The sequence below is a fragment of the Terrapene carolina genome, unplaced genomic scaffold, assembly GCF_002925995.2.
Source record: "Terrapene carolina triunguis isolate 2854851 unplaced genomic scaffold, T_m_triunguis-2.0 Scaffold62, whole genome shotgun sequence".
Classification (NCBI taxonomy): Eukaryota; Metazoa; Chordata; order Testudines; family Emydidae; genus Terrapene; species Terrapene triunguis.
The window spans coordinates 31,884,763-31,910,696 of record NW_020664413.1 but is presented as its reverse complement, the minus strand read 5'-3'; the positions used below and the strand labels follow the sequence as shown (position 1 = coordinate 31,910,696).

The following is a 25,934-nucleotide window of genomic DNA, read 5'->3' as shown; positions in this document are numbered from 1 at the left end:
TTTCAATATACCTTTTTAGGCTCTTCTCCTGCAAGCACTATGAATATGCTTAATTTTGACGCATGTGACTAGTCTCATTGGCTGCAATGGTGCTAGCTGTGTGTATAAAGAAAAGCACCTGCATAACTATATGCAGGATATGGGCCATAAATGGTACTGTACCAAAAAGGCATCTTTCACCAGCTGGTAGTGCACAGAAGTTTCTCAGTTTTATATTCTGTGGTACAACTGTTTCAACACAGTCTACATTTGCTTATGCTCCTCATACAATCACTTCTGAAGCCCAAAGTGATGCTTCCATCATGTGCTATCTATGTACATCCCAGAAAGATAAGAGAATAATTCACATTTCACAAGCCAAAGTGAGGTTACTTAACTTAACTCCATCCTGACCAGAGCCATTAACTACATTGATTTCTCTATCACATCTGAACTGTACCCAGATTGCAAGAGTTTGGATCATTAACCTGTAAATGAATTGGCTGAGATTAGAACTGAGTGGGAATTTTCCAACAGAAAGGTTTTTTTCTGAAAATGTCAATTTGTTGAAACTGAAACTTTTTGCAGGAACATGCCAGCTGTAATGAAAACTTTTGATGCAGAATGGGAAATTTTCTGAAAATTTTCAAAATAAAATGAAATTGCAGGACAGTTTCCTACTCAGTTTTACTTGAGACAGCCAAAAAGTACTTCAAATATGAATAGACTGGGAATTGGGACGTTGGTTTTTTCCTTATCTATTGTAATAATGGCTAATGAACAAAAAAACTACAGCTAATTGAGAGATCCAACAGAAGAGACTTATGAGACTTGAGTATATGAATAAACTAATCTTGTATCAATAGTTCATTGCATTGTTTTGTGGGCTAAAGTCTCACAAACAGGATAATTACTAATCTTTCTACCATTGATTGCCTTCATTCCATAATGAAGACAGGATTTGACTCACCACTGAACTGACGATGAAGTTAAAAAAAAAAGAGAGATGGTCAGCCACATTCTACAACAGTTGACGTTTCCTAGAGGTTTTCAGGAGTGAACATTTCAGTGATCCATTATGGAGGTCACAGAGACATGAGGAGGTCTTGTGGTTAAGGCACTGGACTGGAACTCAGGAGATATAGCTTCTGTTCCTGGCTCTCCCATGTGTGACCTTGGGCAAGTCATTAACATCTCTTTGTCTTATCTGCCACTGGGACAAGGATAAAATCATACTTCCCTACCTCGCAAGAGTGGTGTAAGGCAAAAATAATTGTCTGAAAGATTTCACAGTGATGAAGTCCCTATACATACTTAGATAGACAGTGATAATCAGAACAAAATCTGCATTCAAAAGAACAGGTCACAGCCTGAAGCCTGGCCTTTCACTCTGCCCATCTTAGAAAAGAGACCACCTACATTGTCCCTGGAAACCTCATGGACCTTGCCAGCTTCCTAATTTTTATAGTAGTAAAAATTATTCTCTCCTTGAATTAGGGGGTCAATGGCCTAATAAAACATTCAGACCACTTGCTGTCCACAACACTTAAGCTCCCAAACACTGCCTACCACCATCCAGTTTGCCACAGCTCACAGATAAACTCAAAGTTAATAAGGAAGCTGGCATGTGGATGGAGAATTCCAGCAAAAGTATTTCACACAAACTTGTGCATAAGTGCTGATTGAAGCCAAAAGATTCTACTTCTCCATGATGATAGCAATCAGCAAATCTCATCCCAAGGGGAATCACATGAAAACCCAGATTGCCTCCTCTGACTGCTATCTGTTTCAAGGAACTCTTTCATGTTGTGCCAAAATCATGTGAATCCATGACAGTTTTTTAGGCACAGAGAAGAAGAATCTCATATTTCCACCCATCGCGATAGAAATGTGCCTAATCCTATACATAGAGGCACTAGATGCACTGAAAGGATTTTGTGCCTCCACCTATGACCTTGCCCCTTGTCCTTTTTAACTGGTCAAAGCCATGTGAAATGCCATGTGAAATTCCCACTGCTCACAGAAACCGTTAACTCCTCCTAGAGATGGAACTTGGCCTTGTGTCCTAGTATCCTGAAACATGCTCTAAATGGCATGTTCTTAAGAAAACTAAAACTCAGACACCACTGACATAGCTTAACTATTGTAGAGTCTAGAACCTCTTCTCCCTGGCAAGGTTATTATGTAAGTGAATGCAAAGAGATTTTAGTAGTGCCTGGCCTTCAGTGATAGCCTAGATCCCTCCAGTCAGGCTTTAGGCTGGTTCCTGTCAGACAGCCAAAACTGATGGAAGTTCTCCTTATGATGAGCAGTGGCAAAACAATGGTGCTGAAACTTCTAGAATTGTCAGCAATTCTGGATACTATCAATCACAAGATATTATTGCTTGACCCTGTCTGTTATAATGAGAATAAATGGGATGCTTTTAAACTATCTATTCTTTTTTCTTCTCAAAGATCCTAAGAGTCAGCTGTTTTTCTCCTCCCTGTGAACTTTACCCATGCTCTCCCAGAGGGTGCAACAGTTAGGGACCTGATACAGAACCCATAAAATACAATCTTTTGATTGACTTCATTGTGTTTTGAATCAGGCCTATAATGAGATGACGAGGGGTACATTGCCAATAATTTCACATAGCTCTGTCACCTTTTTATTCATCTTAGAAAGTGCAGTCTCCCTGATATCCTACCACATAAAGTAAATTGGAGTAAAGAACAGCTGGCTCTAACTGAACCCAGGAAAGACCAAAGAAATGATAGTTAGAAGAAAGAATCTCTAGCTATATCTGAGGGTTTAGATGTTTCTTTAGTTGCTTTACCAAAACTTTCTCATTTCTTTCCATAAAAACTGGAGATTTCAGACAGAATATTAACTGGTGAGATTGCTAGCCATAAATCACCCATCTGTCACCCTGTCCTTCTAAAAGGAGGAATGAAAATCTTCTCCATTTATAGACAAAGTGTCTCCTCACTGGACTTCTCAAAAGAAGGGATACATATAAGTCCAACTCATAGATTGGAGCCTGAAGCTCCCTAAGTGTCTACAGAATGTAAGTCTTGAAACATTGTTACATGCCTCAAAGACTTATCTCCTATAGTCATATCGATAGGTTTAAAAATTGCCTTTTTCACCGTAGATGGAAGAAAATATGGTGGAAAAATATAAAATATCTTTCTCCATTCTGCACATCACTCTGATCTATAATAAACTGGCTAAAAACCCAGCCAAGTAAATTGTATTAACTTTAGAAGTTAGGTTGATATAGGCTAGAATAGCTATAACATAGCTAACTCCCAGAGGAGGCGCAGCTATGTTGATATAGGATATAGGAATGTTTCACTTGATGTAACTGCCATTGCTCAGGGAAGGGTATTCCAACACCAACAGAAAAAAAATTTCCATTGGTGTAGACTGCATCTACATACTAGATATGTCAGAATAGCTATGATGTTGTAGCTTTGCATAGTGTAGACATATGCTAAGGCATGTACCTGAGTATTAGATAGGTTAGTTAAGGAAAAGCATGTGGAGATTTCCTCAGCAAATCTCCAAGGGCTTAATTCTGCATCTATTGAAGTCAATGGAAAAAATCCCATTGTCTTAAATGGTGAAGGATTAAGCCCATAATGCATAAATGTTCTCTTACGTGCCTACGCTTATCCCTGCCTCTTCAATTATTGGTATACCTGCCTGCATTCATAAACAGGTCTGACTCTCGCTTTAGGGGAGGGATGCCAAGCAAACATGAGTTTGGGGTGAGCCATCGTCCAAACATAGTTAGTGCGATCTCTTCTGCAGAAAGTCTACTCTGATTGTCAAGTGCATGCCACTTTATATTTGATCATGTCCGTATCAAAAGAGACAACTTGAACCATTGGAAGGAAGACAGACAGAGTACAAGGAGCACCACTGACTGCCACCAGGACCAGTGTATTGCAACATGTACTGCTTGTGGAATCAAAATATATGTAAAAAAAAAAGGGATACTGCATCCCTGAGGATTTCCATCCAAAGTCAAGCCTATGCCTGACAGAACAAAAAACTGAATTTCCAAGGAGTGTGAAAGCAGTACTGCTGAATACGAAACACAAATCATGTACCACACTTGCCCCAATGAACATGCAATATGTAAAAGTAATGTAGCTTGAAATGGTCGGCAAAAATACATGGAACATGACACTCTGGGCCAAGTAGAGCGAAGATAAAAACAAAGAAACAAAACACATTGCATCACATGATCACATGAGCCAGAACATATTAATAAAAGGCCTGTTTGCATGGTGCAAAAACAGCTCTAAGGCTAGCCCATGCATGTTTCTTCATGATTGCTCATTTATAGAGGATTTATTGTGCAATAATCCTGACCAACCTGGAAAGGAGACTCAGTTAAGGGATGCAAAAGACCTGTGAAATAGTGGTTACCTTGAAATACTCATCATTAACTACACAGGAGTCTTTGACTTTACTGATGTATTTGTGGGTTTTTCATGAGTATAATCCCACCAATAAAGCAATGGAAATAACTGCTGTAGCAGTATCCTGATTTGCACCTAGTATCTTGTAAGAGATAGAAATTGATGGCATATCAAAAAACTGTTCAGAAGTTCAACAGAAAATGCAAAACGCACATGGCTCATCATACATTATTATTGACTCAGACAGTAAACACAGGCCACTTTTCCTAATTATGAATTGTATCTATCAGTAGCCAATATAAAAATAAGATGGTTGCCTGAGGTTAAACCTCATAGATATTGCTCATTCTACTCTCATAAATCCTTGTGAACCAAGATACATGTGAGGTTGGCATCCAATAGAACATTCTTGGAAAAGCTTTCAATACCAGTCATCTCAGGGTATGTCTTCACTGCCATTAGACTCATGCCAGCTGGTGCGGGCTAACGGGCTGTTTCATTGTGGTATAGGTGTTCGGGCTTGGGCTGGAGCCCAAGCTTTGGGACATAGCCCGAATGTCTACCCTGCAATTAAACAGCCTCTTAGCCCAAGCCCTGTGAGCCCGAGTCAGCTGGCATGGGCCAGCCACGGGTGTCTCACTGGAGTGTAGACATACCCACAGTAAGTTATGCGGCAAGAATTCCTCACCACCTCCAAAGAACTAATCTTCTAGCCAATTTGAATAATCGCAATACCTTCCTTTCTAGGTTGCTCCTGATCATGACACACAGCTTGGCATAGAGAATCCTCCCCTGTGTATGAGCTTAACTTTTCTCACTGAGGATGCCAAATAAGATCAGTCAAACATTATGTACCATACAGTGGGTTACAAAGATGAGGAATGAGTTTGTGCCCCATCACTGCCAAAGAACAGAGCTAAAACCCGTAGCAAAGAAGTACAATAGCATTGTGCGGAGAGCAGAGTCTCCTGAATTACACTTGTGGAAGCAGAGAAAGAACTGACAGGAAGGGGATGCAATGCATGACAGTTCTTTCTCTGCTTCCACACACTCAAGTACCATGGTGAGGAAGCCCCTACCCCAGGGGCGGGCAAATTTTTTGGCCTGAAGGCCGCATCAGGTTTCCAAAATTGTATGGATGGCTGGTTAGGGGAGGCTGTGCCTCCCCAAACAGCCAGGCGTGGCCCGGCCAACACCCCCTATCCAACCCCCCCCCTTCCTGACTGCCCCCCGGGACCCTTGCCCTCATGTTCCCCACCCTCTGACCACCCCGACCCCTATCCACACCCCCGCCCCCTTACCACCACCCCGAACTCCCCTGCCCTCTATCCAACCCCCGCTGCTTCCTGCCCCCTTACCGCGCTGCCTGGAGCACTGGTGGCTGGCGGCACTACAGCCGGCGGCGCAGTGAGCTGAGGCTGCGGGGCAGGAGGAACAGCCAGGGAGGGGCCAGGGACTAACCTCCCGGGCCAGGAGCTCAAGGGCCGGGCAGGAGGGTCCCGCGGGCCGTAGTTTGCCCACCTCTGCCCTAGAGGTTCAGCTGCAAAAAACATGAAAATCTGTGTTTTTGCTGAACAGAGCCCAGTGGGAAGAGATTACTGAGGTGTCAGAGTGTGGAGGTAGAAACATGAAGGGGAAGAATGGAGAAACTAAAACACACACATTTAAAAATCTTCTCCTGATAGACCCCCCAACACTACTATCTCAAAATCTGTCACCTAGAATGATGCTGTTTTGAGAGCAGTTCCTATCTCTGTTGTACTCAGTGTTGTCAGCTTTCATGATTTCATCACAAGTCTCACAATTGTTAGCGTTTTTCTTAAAGCTCCAGCTTGTGGAGTCAGATAGCTACAAGAGAATCTCAGCTTTTATTTTTTAAAAGAGTAAGTTTTTAGTCCTCCTGGTCACAGAGAAACTTGTAAATGTGACCAGAGTGTATTTAATGGCCTAGAAACTAGATGATAGATCAAAAGAACCCCCACTCTATTTAAAAAAAAAAACATAATTTTTAAAGACCTGACTCCTGATTATTGAACACTTTGGGTTGGCAATTCTGGGTACTCTATAAATATTAAGGCCTGGTTTCCCAATTCACCAATCTAACAGGAGTTGTAACTCCATTAATCTGAATACAGTTATTCTGGATTTACAGTGGTGTGAGATCAGAATCACTCTTCATTTTTTTTTTTTTTTAACATCTTGGTAAAATTGCTGAACCAAATATTTTCATAAAGACCAGCATGGATTAGAAAAGAATAAGTAAATTTTATGGCAGATTGTGTTTTAAATTATTCTGTCAATTTGCTAATATTTAAAATAGGATCAAGTATAATATAAGTGGTGAGGCAATTCTGCTCTTAGTAGTACTGTATATACCAATGTTCTAACAAATTTTAACTCTTCTGAAGTCAAGAATTTAGGCTGTGATTTTTCAAAACTGCCTTAATGGAGTTAAGCACCCAATTCCCATCACAATTAAATGGATTTTGGGTGCCCATTTTCCTTAGGGTCCGTTGAAAATCATAGCTTCAAATCATAAATGCTTTTAATACCTGATTTATGGTATTTTAGGGTATAATCTGTCTGGGGCAGGGCCTATCTCCTCATACATGTTTGTACAGTGCCTAGTACATTTTGGGTGCTATTGAAATATGAATACAGCAACTAACAAATATTAAGCAATGGTTTATAATATCTTCATAGTCAGAAGAAATTAATGACCTTTATACTTGTTTCTCTAAATAAACCAAAAATGTGCAGAAATATTAACTAAACCAACAAACATGCTCTGCATAGCTTTTGTTTAATAGTAAAGTACAATTCTTTGTTAACTAATACAAATAAAAACAGAACTGAATCTGATTCACGTTAAGGCTATGCTTTTGTGTGTCTAACAACATAAAAACATTTCACTTTTAGCACATCTGAATTGAAAATATGTTGGTATTTCATGTCATTTAAAACTGGGGCTCTTCTAAATTACATTAAAATGGGAGCATAACAAAAAGAGAGAGAAAAAAATAATTAAACACTTCAAAATATTAAGTTCTTTTCTTCAATCACATGAACAGAGACCAAAATAATTTAAAAGAAAATATTTCCAACTTTTCATCCCCCAGACGGTTGATTTAATATGTTTAGATATCAGTTTTTCTGTATTATTCAGAACATGGTAAATTTTGTAAATGATAGCAACTTGTTAATATGTTTGGATATAACCATATTAAAATAAATAGAATCAATTGTACTTTAAGCAGTATCTGGTTATATGTAGTTAGACATTGGTAACAGAGTGCTAAAATAGGAGCTTTTCCTTTTTTATTTTTTTGTTTTCCTTTGCTTCTTGTTGAATTCTGGCTTCTTTGAAGATGTATGCCTGGTGTGATAGTGTCCAAAGGCCATAAATTGTTAAACTATTTGTATAAATGTGTGTTATAACATTGTGTTTTCTGTTATTTCACAGTAGAAGCTGTATTGATTTCTGTTAGCAATCATAGAAATATTGCAATTAAAGGTACTAATGTTTCATTTGTAAATCATAGCTTGGCTTTGGTGGACAAATAGCCTCATGTCAGAAATGTACACATCCCTCTTCTCTGTTAACAAGGCAAGAGATAGCGGTTAAGAACCTATTTATGGACTGCACAGAGCTTTATTGTGCTGAAATAAGAAAATATACAGTGAGGACTGAATACTGTTATGACAGGAATTATTTTAAATTGCATTCTCTACAGAAATACCCATTGATATTACTTATGTGCGTGTGTACACACTGTAAAAGAAAAAGTAGTAGATCAATAGACTGTGTTAATAGCAGGAAGGCAAATCCTGTTCACATTACTCATATGATTAGTCCCATTGTGTCGAATTCAGATATGTATATGCAACTCCCCCTGAAATCAAAGAAAACTGTGCAATAAAAAAGAATTTGGCCCATTAACTTCAATGGGATTCTCTGCATAAGTGAAAAATAAGAAGGATGTGGCCCAAGAAGTGGACAGTGCATAGTAACTTATGTGTGAGTCCTGTTTCTGAATACAATGAGTTTACTCAATGGGTGGGCATTGTTTCCATTGAAATGAATGGTAAAACTTCCATTACCTTCAGACGAAACAAAGGTTAAGGCTGATCAATTTAGCAAATCTCGCGCCCATAATGACCAAGTTGTAAGCAAAATCCTAGTCTTCATTCTATGAACAAAATTAACATTGTATCTTTGGGGAATCCTGAGGTTCTAGTTCAGGTAAACTCCAGTGAACCTGAATAACAAATAAGCAAGTACCTGCAGTTTATGGGCCAGATCCTCAGCTTGTGTAAATCTGGCTTGAATGGAGTATACAGATTTGCTATGGAGGATCTGGGCTATACATTTCTAAATTAAATATATTTAACAATACTTATCAATTTAAATTTTCACAGTTATGCAAAATTATAGGTTTTAATCTTTTTTCCCTATTTTTATCTATTTAAATTTTCAGTTGTGGGAAATAATGGGGGGTCAGACAATAATTGTTGTAGACCCTGAGAGTCAAAAAGTTAAAGCCTTGTAATCATTAAAACACAAATAGCCAACATCACAGGTCAAGATATACAAAGTAAGTGTACTTAAACCAAACTCTAAGTTCTCAAGCAGCATTTTTCTTACTTCACCTACTTGTAAATTTTGATTATTATCAATGGAAATATTTTTTGTCAGAGTGTGTATGGTGAAATCGACATTTAGTGACCTTTACCTATAAAAATCTAATCCTTCCAAGCTTAGTTATATCTTATCGTTATCCTGTTGCAATATATTCATACATGTTCTGATTACATTTCCTGTAATGCAAGAAATAAAAAAAATCGTGCGTGGGCACTAAATAGGGTGACCAGACACCAAATGTGAAAAATCGGGACAGGGGGTGGCGGTAATAGGAGCCTATATAAGAAAAAGACTCAAAAATCGGGACTGTCCCTATAAAATCGAGACATCTGGTCACCCTAGCACTACACTTTCAAGAGACCCTGCTAGTACTCAAATTAAATGATATAGAGAACACCTATTTGATCCCATATTTTGATCAAACTACACATTCATTAAATTGGATGAATTGAAAATACAGTAACTCCTCACTTAAAGTCGTCCCGGTTAACGTTCTTTCGTTGTTACGTTGCTGATCAATTAGAGAACATGCTCATTTAAAGTTGCGCAATGCTCCCTTATAATGTTGTTTGACAGCTGCCTGCTTTGTCCGTTGCTTGCAGAAAGAGCAGCCCATTGGAGCTGGCTGGTGGGGGCTTGGAACCCGGGTGGACCGGCAGCCCCCCTATCAGCTCCTCTCTCCCCTAAGTTCCCTGTGCGGCCGTGTCTCAGCAGGCTATCAGTTGCCGGCAGTTCAGCTGTCCCTCCCCCGACTGCCATGCGCTGCTCCCGGGAGCCTCCTGCTTGCTGTGGGGGCTAATATCAGTGTGTCCCCCTCCCCCCTGCTCCTGCACCCCGCCTACCCCATCTCCATAGAGCAGGGGTAGAACATGACAGGGCTCAGGACAGAGGGAGGGAGGGAGTGAGCGTGCTGGCAGCAGCTGCTGTCTCAACTTCCTGGTCTACTTAAAAAGGCAATCTACTTAGAGTGGTTCAGCGTACTTAAAGGGGCAATGTGCATCTCTCTCTCTCACACACACACACACACACACACACACACACACACACAGGGTGTGTGTCTCTGTCTGTCATGCTGTCTCCCCTCCCTCCATTCGTGCTGCCTTGTAGAGTATGAGGCTACATTAACAATAATGTGTTAACCCTTGAGGGCTCAGCCAAGTTCTAGTTCATCATTTAGCAGTAAGGCTAAATATTCCCTGGGAAATATCCCACCCTCTGACTCCACCACCTCAACCAAGTTTCACAATCATCATTGCTGTGTACGGTATTAAATTGTTTGTTTAAAACGTATACTGTGTATACATTTTGTGGTGAAAAAAATTCCCTGCACCCAAACCCCCCCCCCCCATTTACATTAATTCTTATGGGAAAATTGGAGTTGCTTAACATAGTTTCGCTTAAAGTCGCATTTTTCAGGAACATAACTACAACATTAAGTGAGGAGTTACTGTATTCTGAACAGCCTTGCTACTCACCACTATTTTTATGTCAATGCATTCATATTGGGAACAAAGAAAACATTACAAGTTATTTAAAATTATTTGCATAGTATTGATGTGAAACTCTTTCATTTTTCTCTTCAGGTCCTAAAGGGGTTTCCAGAATGCTTACAAGCTGACATTTGTCTACACCTGAACCAAAACTTGCTTCAGAACTGCAAAGCTTTCCAGGGGGCCAGTAAAGGTTGTCTCCGAGCTTTAGCTATGAAGTTTAAGACAACCCATGCTCCTCCTGGTGACACCTTAGTCCACGGTGGTGATGTTCTCACAGCTCTTTACTTCCTGTCAAGAGGCTCCATTGAAATCCTCAAGAATGACATTGTTGTAGCCATTCTTGGTATGTATTTGCAAACTAAGGAGATGGAATGTCATCTTTCTGCTAGCACAAACTACAGAACAGCAGACTGAAAAGGTCCATTGCCATATTTGGTTCGTGTACCCTGTGAATGATACAGTCAATTTAAAATCAAGCTTCTCAATGACTAATTTAGCAGCACCACCTACATAATATCCTCACTTCATGGGCAGGAAGGGGGCCTGTCCGTATCACAAGTGACTTTGCTCTACGGGGAAAGGTTAGGATCTGGAGAGTCCATGCAGGGAGTGGAGAATCCCTGTGCACCAAAGAGCCCAGCTGCCTGTGCATTTAGAATTTTCCCTGATCAACTCCAACATAAATCCCTGCCTAAGTTAATATTATTGACACAGCATTAATGTAGGCACTTCCCCCTCCTGTGAGTCAGTCCTATGGCATTGGCTGGTGACAGAATCCTTAGAGGTGAGGTTACAATTGGAGATGGGTGAATAATGGATTTTTCCATGCATTGGCAATTCCAAAAAATTGGGAGGAAAAATTGTTTTGCATCAAAACACAAACGAAATTTTGAAAAATGTAAAAGTAAAAAAAAAATTATTTTGAGTTCAACAAAATGTTTCATTTCAATTTTGAGGATTTTAAACATTTTTCACTGGGTTTTTTAACAGAATTAAAGGAAATGTTGAACCAAAAAGTCATTTTGAATTTTAAAAGTGAAGTGTTTCATTTAGAAAATGTTGAAATTAAATGTTTTGATTTTGGGGAATTTTGGAGGGGAGGGGTCAACTGAAGCAATTTTGACAAGAATTCATGAAATGTTTCGGTGTTGCCAAATCTGCATTTTTCACCAAAAATTGTTTCATGCAAAAAATGTCACCTATCTTTAATTACAATGGAGTTGTGTAGAACAAAAAGTTTTAACCTTCCTCACTGGAGTCAATAGAAGTTTTGTCATCTACTTCACTGGGAGCAAGATCAAACCCCAACAGAAAAAACAGAGGGGAGAGAGAGGCTAGTGCTGAGACAAATGTCCTCCCTATATTACCTGAGTGCCACAGAGGTTTTGTGGTATAACAGACTCCTACTCTTATTGCAACCCTATCCCTCTGGAAGGAATAACGCCAGGAAACTAGAAGGAGAACCATGTGGAGCTTCTAGAACACCTTCCAGTAGAGTGTTCAATCTATTCCATGGAGACCATCTTAAAATATGTGAAAATAATTGTAGTCCTCGCAGTCAAGAAAAGAAATGAGGGAATTATTTTTATTTTATTGGCTATTGTGCTATGCAAATGATAGGCCTTTATGCTTGCTTGCTGCTGCATTGGTCAATAAGGGTTTGTGACAGCAAGAATATAAACAGATGGGAGAGTACAAGTCAACAATAAAACAATATTGGTCAGAATGATGGGCTGGTTTAAATTAGCCTGCATGAAATTAGCCTGCAATAAAACCTCATTGAAAAAAAATAAAGATAAACAACATTTTGCCAAAAACATCTTGGGCCCTACTATTGCCTCCTGCAGAAAAGCACACAGGAGGGAAAATGGAAACCTCCTGTTGATGCATCCTTCCCTCCACTGGGAAAGGTTTGCAGCCACACACAAGTGGCATGGCCAAAGCCCTCTGCACTGTGCATATGCAGGAGCGGCGCCAGGGTTTTTGCCGCCCTAGGCGGCATCGCTCCTCCTCTGAGCATTCAGCGGCGGGGATCCTTCCGCTCCGTGTCTTCGGGGCACTTCAGCGGCAGGTCCCGGAGCGAGTGAAGGACCCGCTGCTGAATTTCCGCCAAAGACCCGGAGCAGAAGGACCCGCCGCTGCCAAATTTCTGCCGAGGGCGGCAAAATGCCACCCCCCCAAATCCTGCTGCCCTAGGCGACCGCCTAGGGTCGCCTAGTGGAAGCACCGGCCCAGTGCATATGTCCCCAAATCCTCAATGAAACCCTTAGATGTGAGGGGGGTCTGGACAGTCAGTCCCTCCTTGGTGCTCCCCAAGCCCCTTCCTCCTAGCAGCAGGTCATTCAAGAGCCAAGCCATGCGATCACTATGGATCTGATTGCAGCGGCAAACTAACCCTTTTCTCAGGGGGAGATAATGCAGTTCAGCATTATAATGGAAAAAACAGTAGTCCTGGAAAGTATAATGCTACGTAGTTGGACTGCTCCCAGTTCCTCCCTCTCTGGACTGCCATTCCCCCCAAATTTTCAGAACTCCAACCATGCAGTATATTGGGAGGGGGGGTCGGCAAGGTTTGTATGATGGTTCATTGCTACCTCTTTCCAGGCCAGAGCTGAAGGGTGTTTGTGATCATTTTGTCCCCTCTGTGCCTTGCAGAAGAAGGGATTATAGGGAAGAAACAAAGGCCAAGATTTCCTAAATAGCTGCTGATTCACTGAATTTGGGTACCCAGCTTGAAACACTCTGGGCCCTATTTTCAGAGGAGCTGAGCATCCACAACTTTGTTTTGAAGTAAATTGGAGCTATGGGTGCTCAGCACTTCTGATAACAAGGTACAAAGTGTCTCAAGATGGGCACCCAAAATCAAAGTTCAAACCTGAACATGTTGGCCAAAATCTTTGTACATTTTTGAAAGACAGATAATGGAGATGAATTCTGGACCCATTTCAATCTGAAGACCTGATCCCACATACCTCACTGCATGCAATGGAGATTTTGCCTGAATAAAGTGTGAAGTGATTACAGAGTTCCTGGTCCTCCACAGCTTCCAGAGATCAGGATGCAGCAGGGATCTTAATAAATGAGGGTTCTCTAGTTACTGCTTAAGGCATGGTTCTTTGTGTCTATGTCCTCACACTACATATGCTATGAAAGATCAGATGCAGATTTTGGAAAAACAAGCATGTACATTACTGATGACAATGTTAGTAATAAATACTGTAAATGTGTCAAGGTTGAAGGAAAGCAGAGTTGTAAAAGTATCAGCATGAAAACAGCTCTGTTTATGGGGCTTCTGTCTCTTGAGGTATTGAATTACTGTTCAAAATTAATTCTAACATTGAAAATTGAGTCAGCTTCTTCCATTGCAGATCTTTGGGGAAAGGACTATGTCATCATATATATTTGTACATTTGCTAACACAATGTGGTCTCAATCCAGATTGGGAGCTCTGGGCACTACTGTAGTATAAAATATCATTATCAGGAATATTATTTACTACTCTAGATTATATTTTTGTTACAAGAAGGGGCTAGTAGAAATTCTGCATGTATTCTGTTATGGCAGGAATAATGCAGAACTGATTCAAAACAGAGTTTAAAAATTTCCAGGTTTTCCTCTCACTTAGTCCGGTTTTATACCAGTGTAACTCCATTGATTTTGATGGAATTACTCCTCTTACATACACCAGTGTAAATCAGGATAATCAGGTTTTATAACTTCATATCCCATAGTATAAGTTTCTTAAAGAGTTATGGGTGCATTCATTTTAATGGATTTCTCATAATTAAAATAATCTGTCTGATTTTGTTTTTGCAGGTAAAAATGATATTTTTGGAGAGATGGTACATCTTTATGCAAAACCAGGGAAATCAAATGCAGATGTGAGAGCTTTAACCTACTGTGACTTGCATAAGATCCAGCGAGAAGACCTACTAGAGGTTTTGGATATGTATCCTGAATTTTCTGATCTCTTTCTCACCAATCTAGAACTGACTTTTAATCTGAGACACGAAACTTCAAAGGTACATACAGTAGGTGTTATTTTTTTCTATGATTTTCTTTCAAGTGTATGTGTTAAGTCACAGAAAAGAGAGACATCCCTGGAAAATATAAATTCTGGCTCTTCTCTTACACCAAAGTTAAATTGACTAATAATGGTGTGAGAGTGGAATCAGTTCCATGTGATCAAAACTGGAAAATATATGAAAAAACAAAGGTTAACAGAATTAAAAGCAAAAGGCTTGAGGCCAAATTCTATTAAAAAAAAAAAAAACACTTATCTGTGTGGTCCAAGCAAAGTCGGTTAGACCTAGCAGAAGTGAATGAGATGACTCAGGTGATGTTAAACTACCAAGATTTGGTTCTATATTCAAATACACCGCTACCTCGATATAACGCGACCCGATATAACACGAATTCGGATATAACGCGGTAAAGCAGTGCTCCAGGGGGACGGGGCTGCGCACTCCGGTGGATCAAAGCAAGTTCAATATAACGCGGTTTCACCTATAACACGGTAAGATTTTTTGGCTCCCGAGGACAGCATTCTATCGAGGTAGAGGTAGTGTTAAGATTTCAACCAGAGGGATTCTGAATATTTTGATACACCCATTAAAAAACTGTTTTGAAATAAACATGAATATAAACTTAAATAGATTGACAGTGTCAAATTTCTCTCATTATCAGAAATACAAAATAAACAAGAATCAGGCTACCCTGGTTCCATTTATGACTAATACTACAACAAATGTAATTGTCTTGCAAATCTTCTTTCACAGTTCTGTCCTCTTGGACTACATTTCCTATATTCAAAATTAACTAATAAAACATATGAAGCACTCTTGGTAGGACACCCCACGCTTGTCTTCTCTACTCTGAACCTGCTGAATCTCCGTTTGTCTCTCCTCCCACCAATGACTTCCTTACGATGCCTCCCTGCCCACAGTGTCCCCTTCAAGAAAGGAGAAGGAAGTGCAGCCTGGGTAGGGTTTACATCTCCCTGGAAGTTTGTCAATCAGGATTTGGAAAAAAAAATAGAGAGTTGGATATTGGCTGAAGGGAAGGATGCTTCTGGCTAACAGGAGCGAGAGGTGTTGCATTAGTTTGGATGGAATAAATGGGCCCAAAGAGTCAAAAGTGTTAAGATATTGTCACAGTCCAACATTAAACAGTGTTAAACAAGACTTGGGGTTTGATATACAGAGACATCAGCCTGCATAGTACCATGGCAAATCCATAATTAAAAATCTTGTTAACCTTTTATTAAAGATACAGAAAAGAATGGGGGGGAATTTGCATTATTTGAAATCATAGAATATCTGGATTGGAAGGGACCTCAGGAGGTCATCTAGTCCAAGCCCCTGCTCAAAGCAGAACCACTCCTCAGACAGATTTTTGCCAGAGATCCCTAAATGGCCCCCTCAAGGATTGAACTTACAACCCTGGTTTAACAGGCCAATGTCAAACCACTGAGCTATCCCTCCCCCCTAAAGAAAAAAAAAGAAATCCATGGCACCTTTAATAAGTTACCATCCGCCAATGGATAACCCAGTAACAGTTCAGGAGACAGAAATGTAAAGTCTTAAGTAAAGCTTTCATTTTAACATCATCCCTTGTTCTCTTTCCTTTTAGCCGTAAAGTTTTTAGGAGGAAACCCCTTGTCTGACAGTCTTTTAGATGGTATCAAAGATAGTAATCACTGTCGTTTTGGGGGAAATGGGAGGAAGTTAGTTGAGATGGGCTGGGGGGGTTTAAACAGATGGGCTGTTGTTGCTGAAGTTCAACCCCATTTCCTAGAAGACAAAACAAGACACAAACACACAAAAGGGGAGAGGAAACAACAGCAGAGATAGAAAATGCGGCTTCTATCTCTGATGTTGAATCTCACTTGCAACCTCGCTGCTGAAAAAAAAGGAAGGCACAACACAGTCTCATCAGTCACTCCGAGACCTGGCAAACTTACACCAGCATCAGGCTATTTAGGCATTGCTTTTAACTGCCTCTTTCTGGTCACAGGCTCTCAGCAGGGTTGCAAAATATACAGTTTTTGCCAGCTAAATTAGACTCCTCTTAGACAGAAGGCAAAAGGAGAGGGAGAGGAAATAAGGTGGGGGAAGGAAAAGAATACACAGAGTTGGAGGAGCAGGGTGTGATAAACTCTCACATCCCAAGTAGTGGTTGGGATTTAGCTGGAGCCAGGTACAGGGGCGGCTCTAGGCACCAGCAAAGCAAGCACGTGCTTGGGGCAGCCCATTTGCAGGGGCAGCAGGTATCCAGCATGGGAGCTGAGAACCAACAGGGGAGCTGTAGTTCCTTGGTTAGCTCCCTGCCTATAGAGCCAGCCCTCAAGCAGGGAAAGAACTACATTTCCCAGCATTCCCTTGGCCACTACCAACAGGAAAGAGGGGGAGGGAGGGAGGTAGCTGAGACCTCATGCTGCAGTGAATGGAGAGCTGCACTGGGAAGGGCAGAGATACCATATTTTAACATTCAAAAAATAGGACACTCCATGGGGAGGGAGGGTAGCCCCACCCTGCCACCATCCACTCCCTCCAACTGCCCCCCACAGAAACCCCAACCCATCCAACCCTTCCTGCTCCCTGTCCCCTGATCACCCCCTCCTAGGACCCCTGCCCCTAACTGCCCCCCAGGATCCCACCCCCTATCTAAGCCTCCCTTCTCCTTGTCCCCAACTGCCCCCTCCTGAGACTTCCCCCCCCTAGGACCCCACCCCCTACCTGTCCCCTGACAAGCCCCCAGGACTCCCATGCCTATCCAACCGCTGCCTGCCCCCTGACTGCCCCCCCAACCCCTGCCCCATCTAACCCCCCCTTCTCCTTGCCCCCCCAGAACCTCCGCCCCATCCAACCCCCCAACCCCCTTACCGTGACACTCAGACCAGCGTGTCTGGCTCCGCGCAGCGCTAGACACTGCTGCATACATGCTGCCGTGCTCCCCCGCAGAGCCACAGCCCCCTCCCCCCACCTCCCCCCCAGCACCTGCCTTCCAGATTTGAACACCTCAAAATTCAGGAGTGCTCAAGCTCAGTTTGGGCAGCTATTACTTCATTTCTCCCAAATCAAATATATTGATCCACTGTAACTTGCTGTAGAAAAAGTAGGATAAAATTGAGCAAGAAATGCTTCCCAGTGATTATTAGGACTGGAATTGCTATTTTCAACAGCCATTGTCTTTTTTGTTTGTTTGTTTAAAAGGAAGACAGTGATATTGCATTGGCAAATTCCCCATAGAAAGAAAGAGAGGAACAAAAGAATAATAAAGGCACCTCAACTTTTCTTCATTTATGTAGGACAGTCTTATAATATGCATCCAGATATCCTCCAGTCACACAAGCTGAAAATTGTTCCACTTTACTGCAGTTCTGTAACCATATGGGAACCAATCCTGTCTGTGTTCTGTGCACATCTAAAATTCCTGCTGAATGACCTGCCGTGGGAGCGAGTTAACAGTGACCCAGGGCTGCGGCGACAGGAGGGTGCAGGTGCGGGGGGAGAGAGCCCAGGGCTGGGGCAGCAGGGGGGTCCAGTGAGGAGCCCAGGGCTGGGATGGGGGGCAGTCAAAATTTTTTTTGCTTGGGGTGGCAAAAAACCTAGAGCTGGCCCTGGCCAGGTAGAGGTGACTATATCTTCTGGCTCCCTCTTTTTTGGCCTAGTCTGGTCAGGACACCTTTCAGGATTAGGATGAAGATCCAGGGTCCCAGGAGACCATGGGGCAGCAGGTATGATGGTGAAGCTCGCTCCTTCCCCTTCTCTCATCTTTCAGTCAGTCGGTGTTCTGGCACCCAGCTTTTCCCCTATGGTCTCTGTTTTTAAGAACCCCAAAAGGGACTGATGGGCAAAATAGTCCATCCACTCATTATTTTATCCACCAATTAGGCCTAATTTCTAACACACCAATTTTGGTTTATTGATTTCCAGTCCCATGCTTCTCTTGTTTGCCAGCATGATTTGAAACACAATCCTTGAATTCTCAGTAGTCCTTTCTGTTTGGACGAAGTCAGTCTTTGTCTCCCATTCGTACCTTTTCCCATCAGCATTTATTGTAAGTGGCTATTGTGACCATTTATAAACCTTCACTCACTTTTTACTGTTGAGCTCCCAATTAGGGTACATTTGTAGGCCTAATCACCACAACATAATCCCTCTTTTTCTGTTAACCAGTTCTGCCTACGATCAGACATTTGTTCATAATGTCACAAAAAACATATTTCAATTTAAGCATACAGAGGAGGATGGGGGAGGGTACTTGGTTATTATTTATCCCACAGCTGGCATTTACAAATCTTATTTGATTAGATCTTACCAAAATTACAGTTAAACCTTCCAGATGTTACCAAAAGCTAAGAACTTACCACTTACTTCTTTTGTAGCTAAAACAAATCTCAAACAGCTGCTGTTATATGACTGTAAGATGTTTAAAAACAAACCAGCTGTTATCAGTTCTTTGGCTGTATGCCCAGAATGGGTAAAGATGGGGGGGGGAACTTTCCCCTTCTTTTTGCCGCTTACACATTCAAAGCTGCATATTTACACAAACTGAAAATTTATGGTTAAACTTTGTCACATGGAGAAATTTGTTTAGCCCGGATGGCATTTTTACCCAAGCGTATTGCCTTCTTTTACAAAGAAGCAATAAGATGATGTTCTTTAGGAATCACTTCTGCATTTGAGCTATTTCAGAGGTGGGCAAACTATGGCCCGTGGGACCATCCTGCCCGGCCCCCAAGCCCCTGGCCTGGGAGGCTCGTCCCCGACCCCTCCCCTGCTGTCTTCCCTCCCCCGCAGCCTCAGCTCACTCGCTCTGCCGCCGGCGCAATGCTCTGGGCTGTGAGCTCCTGGGGCAGCGCAGCTGCGGTGCTCTGTGCTGCGTGGTGGTGGCGGTGTGGCCCAGCTCCAGCCAGGCGGAACAGCTGTAGCGCTGCCAGCCACCAGTGATCCAGGCTGCGGTAAGGGGGCAGGGAGCGGGGGGGTTGGATAGAGGGCAGGCGAGTTCAGGGTGGTGGTCGAGGGGGGAACGAATGGGGGTAGGGGTCCCAGGGGGGCAGTCAGGAAGGAAGGGGGGTTGGATAGGGCAGCTGGGGGCAGCCAGGGGACAGGGAGAAGGAGTGGTTGGATGGGGCAGGAGTCCCGGGAGGGCAGATAGGAGGTGGGGGCCGGGCCATGACCCCCTCCCCTAACCGGCCCGCTATACAATTTACAAAACCCGATGCGGCCCTCAGGCCAAAAAGTTTGCCTGCCCCTGAGCTATTTGTAACACCCAAAGGCAGTAAAACTTAGCAGGCATTTGTACTCTCTGACAGACCTTGCCCACCTTTTTCACTGCCAATATTTGTGAGGGCAGCTAAGCTCACCATGAGAATCTAACCTGTGGAACAAAAAAAATTGACACCACAAATGAAACAGAAAAAAATTTGCAAAAACATAAAACAAGAATAACCCCAAAACATTGCAAAAACAATAAGGAAAATATATTTTAAAAACAAAAACAACAAAAATTGCAAAAACACAAAATCACAAAAGTCTTTTAGATGGTATTAAAGATGGTAAAGACTATTCTTTTTGGGGAAAAGAGAGGAAGCTAGTTGAGCTAGACTCAGGGCTGGCCTCAGGGGTGGGCCACCTGGGCAGCTGCTCAGGGTGCCCAGTCATCAAAGGGGTGCTATGCAGCAGCGCAGGGTTGTGCGCTGCTGGTGTAGTGTCAGAAACTGCTCCCTGAGGAGGGCATCCAGATTTCTCGCTGCTTCCTCCTGGCAGAGGAACATGGGGGGAGTGGTGACACAGATACTGCATGCACCCCCAACGTTCCTCCGTGCTCCTCTAGAAAGCTGTTGGGGGGGGGGAAGCAAGGAGCAACACCAAGAGCTCCGTGCATCCAGGTCACTTTCCCCACTTGGGCTGTGCTCTGAGGCAAGCAGCAGGAGCTGCTGCTGTCTGTCCTCCCCTTACGTAGCCCAGATGGGGAAAGTGACCTGGATGCAGGGAGGTCACTCCTTGCTCCCCCCCCCCCCCCCACACACACACACAGCCCCCTAGGGGTGCATGGAGGAGCAACGTTCTAGGGGGAGCAAAGGAATAAAGTCAAGAAGGAAAGTGATACTTCCCCCGCTCCCGATGTGTAAAGTCTTACATCCTAGGTAGTGGTCAAGATTTACCCAGAGGCAGTGGAGGTGGTAATGTTACCTACCTCCCTGTTTTGGCTCATTTTTCAGGATTAGGATGAAGAAGGTCTGGGACGTTAGGAGACAGTGGAGGTGACAGCTATGGTGGTGAAGCTTGCTCCTTCCCTTCTTTTTGTCTTTAAGGGTATGTCTACACTACAGGATTAATCCGAATTTAGATAATTCGAATTTGGGAAACAGGTCGTATAAATTCGATTGTGCGCGGCCACACTAAGCACCTTAATTCGGTTTTAAACCACAGTAATTCGGTGGTGTGCGTCCACACTAACCCTAATTCGAATTAACAAAATCGATTTAGGCTCTACTCCGTTCGTCGAGGTGGAGTACAGAAATCGATTTAAAGGGCCCTTTAATTCGAATTAACTGGCTCTGTAGTGTGGACGGGTGAAGGGTTAATTCGGATTAAGGCAGCTAAATCCGAATTAAAGTCCTAGTGTAGACCAGGCCTCAGTTAGCCAGTGCTGACCTAAGTTCCTTTTTAAGGACACCAAAAGGGAGTGATGGGCAGAAAAGCCTATCCTCTCATTGTATTGGAAATTAGACCTAATTAGTGGATAAAACATCAATTTTGGTTAATTGATTTTTAGTCCTACACTTCTCATTTCCCAGGCATGATTTAAAACACAGTACTTGAGTTAGTCCAGTAGGCCTTTCTGTTTGGACTAAATCAGTCTGTCTCCCTTTCCCTTCAACATTTATTGGTATTGGTTATTGTAACATTTTACAAACTTTCACTCACTTTTCACAGTTAAGCTCACACTTAGGGTAAATTTGTAGGCCTAGTTATCACAACACAGGAGGAACAAGAGAGAAGCACCTAGGTAGCTTTGCTTAACACTTAATGCCGTAGAAGTGCATCTAGCCATGTCCAGAAAGTATGGGCTATACTGCACAGTGGATCTGTCCCTTTATAGTTGTATATTTGAAAAACTTAGTTAAAATTTAGATTTAATTATTCCTGCTATACATCACAGTATTCCAGGTTTTCCAGTATATTTTAAAGTAGAGATAATACAGCCTTAGTATGGAGAGACCTCCCTGTAGCACTCTGCTCTTGAATCCATGCTGAGACATGGGGAAGACAGACACCACTGGGATTTTGTACGCAAATGACGGGCACGAGGATTGCTGATCAACAGAGTACAAATCAGGGAGGTTCTACATATGTTTTAGGTTTTTGTTGTTGTTTTTTTAATAGAATATATTAAAAGTCACTTTATAGAACAAATCATGTTCTGTTTAATGCTGAGCCTTCTTTCATAAAAATTTTATTTTTTTTTCTTTACAAAATTATCCTTTCTGTGCCATATGTTAACTCTGCTTTGGAAAGGTCATCGCTGTTATTTAAATGTTAGATATACTTTACTGATACATTGAAGATAGGCCTGAAACTCTGCATATTTGAGAGCTTCTGGAGGATAGAATTAGTTCTACATGATAGGGACTTGTGAGCAACTATTTCCTGTACTTTCTTTATAATAATGTTTTATAATTATTTTTCTCCTTGGAGGCTCGTTGTCAGTTAAAATGAAACTCTATCCATCATGTGTGTCAAAAATCCATGATGTAGAACCCAGAGACAGTCCCCTTACACCCATCCTCCCCACCTATTAGTTCCTTAGGGGTGGCTCCTGATTCTTACTGCCCCACCCATACACGCCCAAGTGAAGAAGCAACTAGAGACACCTTTGGGGCTCCACACAGTGGAAAGACACCCATGCCTATGAATTTTCAGGAACACGGTCTTCACTAGTAACTCACTGACTAACACAATGTTTCTCAAATGCGGCCACTGTGGCCGCATGCAGCCACCAGAGGCTTTTCATGCGGCAGTGACAGCCTCCTGGGTGGTGATGGGGGGAGGCAAAGCATCAGCCCTTCCCACTCCTCCTTGTTGCTCCTGGAGAGAGGTGGGACACAACGCTGCAGGAGCAAGGTGAGTTCTTGATCCACGTTGGGGGGTGGGGGGTTGGGAGGCAGGCTCCAGCGGCAGGACTTCAGGAACCTGGCTGTGCGGCCCTGGGCTCCGACAGCAGAGCTTCAGTCTCCAACCCCTCGTTCCAGCTGTGGGGCAGCAGGCACTGGCCCCCGGCTCCAGTCCCAAGCGATCGGCGGCAATTCGGCAGCAGTTCTACCGCGCCGCTTCATTCTTCGGCGGCAATTCAGCGGCCGGCCCTTCCCCTGAGGGACCCTCTGCCGAATTGCCGCCGAAGACCCGGACGTGCCGCCCCTTCCCATTGGCTGCCCCAAGCACCTGCTTGCTGCACTGGTGCCTGGAGCTGGCCCTGCGGCCTAGGCTCTGGTGCTGTTCCCCTGTCCTAACTACACGGCAGCAGGCGCCAACCCACAGCTCTGGCCGTGTGGCCCCTGGCACTGATCCCCTGCCCCAGCTGCGTGGCATCAGGCTTCTCTGCACAGCAGCAGGCCCCAGCCCACAGCTCTGTTCCCACGTAACGGCGGGCGCTGACTCCTGGCTCCAGCACTCAGCTCTGGCCCTACAGCAGCAGGCACTGGCCCTGGGCACTGACCCACAGCTCCAGCTGCGCGGCAGCAGGTTCTGATCCCTGCCTCCAGCCACGCAGTTCCTGTCCCCAGCTCCAGTCTCTGGCTGAGGGCACTGAGCCCCAGCCCTGGCTGCGTGGCAGCAGACACCAGGCCCTGGCTCTGGCCACGTGACAATGGGGCTCATCACTCATTGCCCTTGGCCACTGCTGCCTCCTACTGCCCCGTATCCATTGCTCCTGGACCCCGGTGCCTTCCTGGTCTCGCATCCATCCCCCATTGCCTGAGGTCCCCACTGTCTCCCCCGGCCCCGCATCCATCCCACCAATCACCTCTGGCCCCTGCTGCCTTCCCCTTTGGACCATGCATCCAGGGCTTAATGGGTCCGGGGGCTTGCTGAGAAAAGTGATATTAACAAACACGCAAGTATCACTTTTCACAGCAGACTTACTAGATATCTGTGAAAAGTGATACTTGTATGTTTGTTAATATCACTTTTCATAGCCTCCCAGGTTATTAACAAAATATACAACTGTCACCTTTCACAGCAAGCCCCAGGACCCAATAAGCCCTGGGTGGGGGGCTGAAGGGAAAGGCAGCATTATTTTTATTATTGAGTCTGCCAAAAAAACCTACAAATACAATGACTTGGGTGTGAATCTGTGCATTTTTAATTGTTTTTCCTAAAGTTAATTAAGTATTTTAGGGAAAGTGTCACTGTGGCCACCAGTGAGAGTTGGCAGCTGCACTGTGAGGCCACCAAAAAATTTGTTGTGAGAACAACACTGCACTAACATAACTCTCAAAATAATATGTAAATGATGCAATCAGCACATTTGTGACCAATGTGCTTTTGGAAACTCCAGGCGGTCCCATTTTTTTATTTAGCCGATAGATGCCTGTGCCTGGCTATCCCTGAGCTATTCCTACCTTCTTTTCGCCTAGCTTTTCTCTCCATTATTCCATCCGTGGGGCACTGTTGTGAAGTCCATATAAATCTAAACCTCATCCTTCAGGACTACAATGAGAGTGGCAGCAAGAGCAGTAAATGTTTCACCGTCCCTTCTTCCCAGCCCAGTCACATGACCAAGCAACTTACCCAATTGGCATGTCCTCTCTCACCAGTAAGAGGAAGGGAAGTGGGTTCAAAGCCCATGCCTTGTGCATATTCACACACAGCACTGCCTTCATGCCATATCATTTGTTTTTAAATACATTATCAGCATATTATTGCTCAATTTTTTGGCACTAAAAACAATTCAAATGTGTTAAATGCTTCTTGAATCCATTTCTGCAACAAAAACCACAAGTTAAAACTTCATGTAGACAACAAGATAAGATGGATAAAAAGAGAAACCACAACTTTCAACTACAGAAAAAATGTTTCAATGAGGTGAATTGGAGAGGGAGGAAGGGAGGGACTGGACAGATAATAAAGAGTAAAATGCATGGTGTTTATCAACCTTATATTTATCGTTGTAAAACTTAACCTTTGTAATCATTACCATGTAATTAAACATCACAGCTAATTATAATCAGTTACCACATTACTGCTTGCAATAATACACATCCTTTGTAAGAGCTTATTTTAATTTTTTTTCTTATTTAACTTCACCACGCTTTGTTACTTAAAAAACACTATTCCAAGAAGCTCAGGAGCTGATGACAACACACTCATGCATTATAGTGAACTAATTTGTCTGGATATTATTATTTCACCATCAGATGGTAACACTGCTGGAATTATTCCATGTGATCATTTTAATTATTAATATTGAGCTATGTCAATAGTGTTTTCATTCGATCCTGACTGAGTAGTGTAATCTTGCCTTCCTTAAAACAGGAACATGATTAACAGTCAATCGCCTATTGATAATATGCTGTTTTCAAATGGGACTAATCTGTCATTGCATTACATGTTTCATTAATCAAGGCTGATCTCATAATAAGATCACAAACCACTAATGATTCGGATGGAGATAACTGCAAACTTCGAAGAAGGAAATTGTCCTTTGAAAGTGAAGTAGAGAAAGGTAATTAACTTCATGTCTTATATTTAATAGACAGCACTGGGACATTATTCATTGATATTTAAGAGGGTATTCTTTTCACTGGGTAACAGAGATACATTAAGGTTCCATTGCAGCAATTACTTGTGAGCTACTCAAGGTTTTGTTGCTCAGCAGGCACGGAGTTGTATGCAGTGGCTCTCAAAATAATTACACACGGACACTGGATATCAGCTTCACCTTACCATGACTCCTCAACCACCACTACAGATCCCATTGCTTTATATGTGTATATACTTAGACAACATCGTGTCCTGCAATATCCTATTAAAATATTTGGAGATTCTAGTCTGTTGGATTTTTATTAGTCGTATTAATTGTATTATCCCACTAAGCAGTGATTTTGTGCTTGATGCAGGCTAGTGTTTCTCAGTTCCTGTGATATCCCTGAAATTATAGCATTTTGTTTGCAGTGTACAATATATAATTGTGTGTATATATATATATATATATATATACACACACACACACACACACACACACTCACCCTAGTGAATTTGTGCCTCAATTGGCAGTGTGCAGATGGGTCTTTTGGCAGGTCTTCAGGTGGCATTTTCTATGCTTACATGTAACATAAAAGGCCATTGGGAGTAATCAGAATGGAGGGGAGCATTTGGCCAAATATTAACTCATGAT

At 42.8% G+C, this 25,934-nt stretch overlaps 1 protein-coding gene across 1 annotated transcript in view; it reads left to right on the top strand.

The window, feature by feature from the left end:
- KCNH7 (potassium voltage-gated channel subfamily H member 7) overlaps window positions 1-25,934 on the top strand; it is a 318,264-nt gene that overhangs the window by 270,221 nt on the left and 22,109 nt on the right. Inside the window, exons 10-12 of the mRNA XM_024199964.1 lie at window positions 10,620-10,872; window positions 14,346-14,551; window positions 25,163-25,262. Coding sequence (XP_024055732.1) covers window positions 10,620-10,872; window positions 14,346-14,551; window positions 25,163-25,262 — 559 coding nt within the window. The remainder of the gene's footprint in view (window positions 1-10,619; window positions 10,873-14,345; window positions 14,552-25,162; window positions 25,263-25,934) is intronic.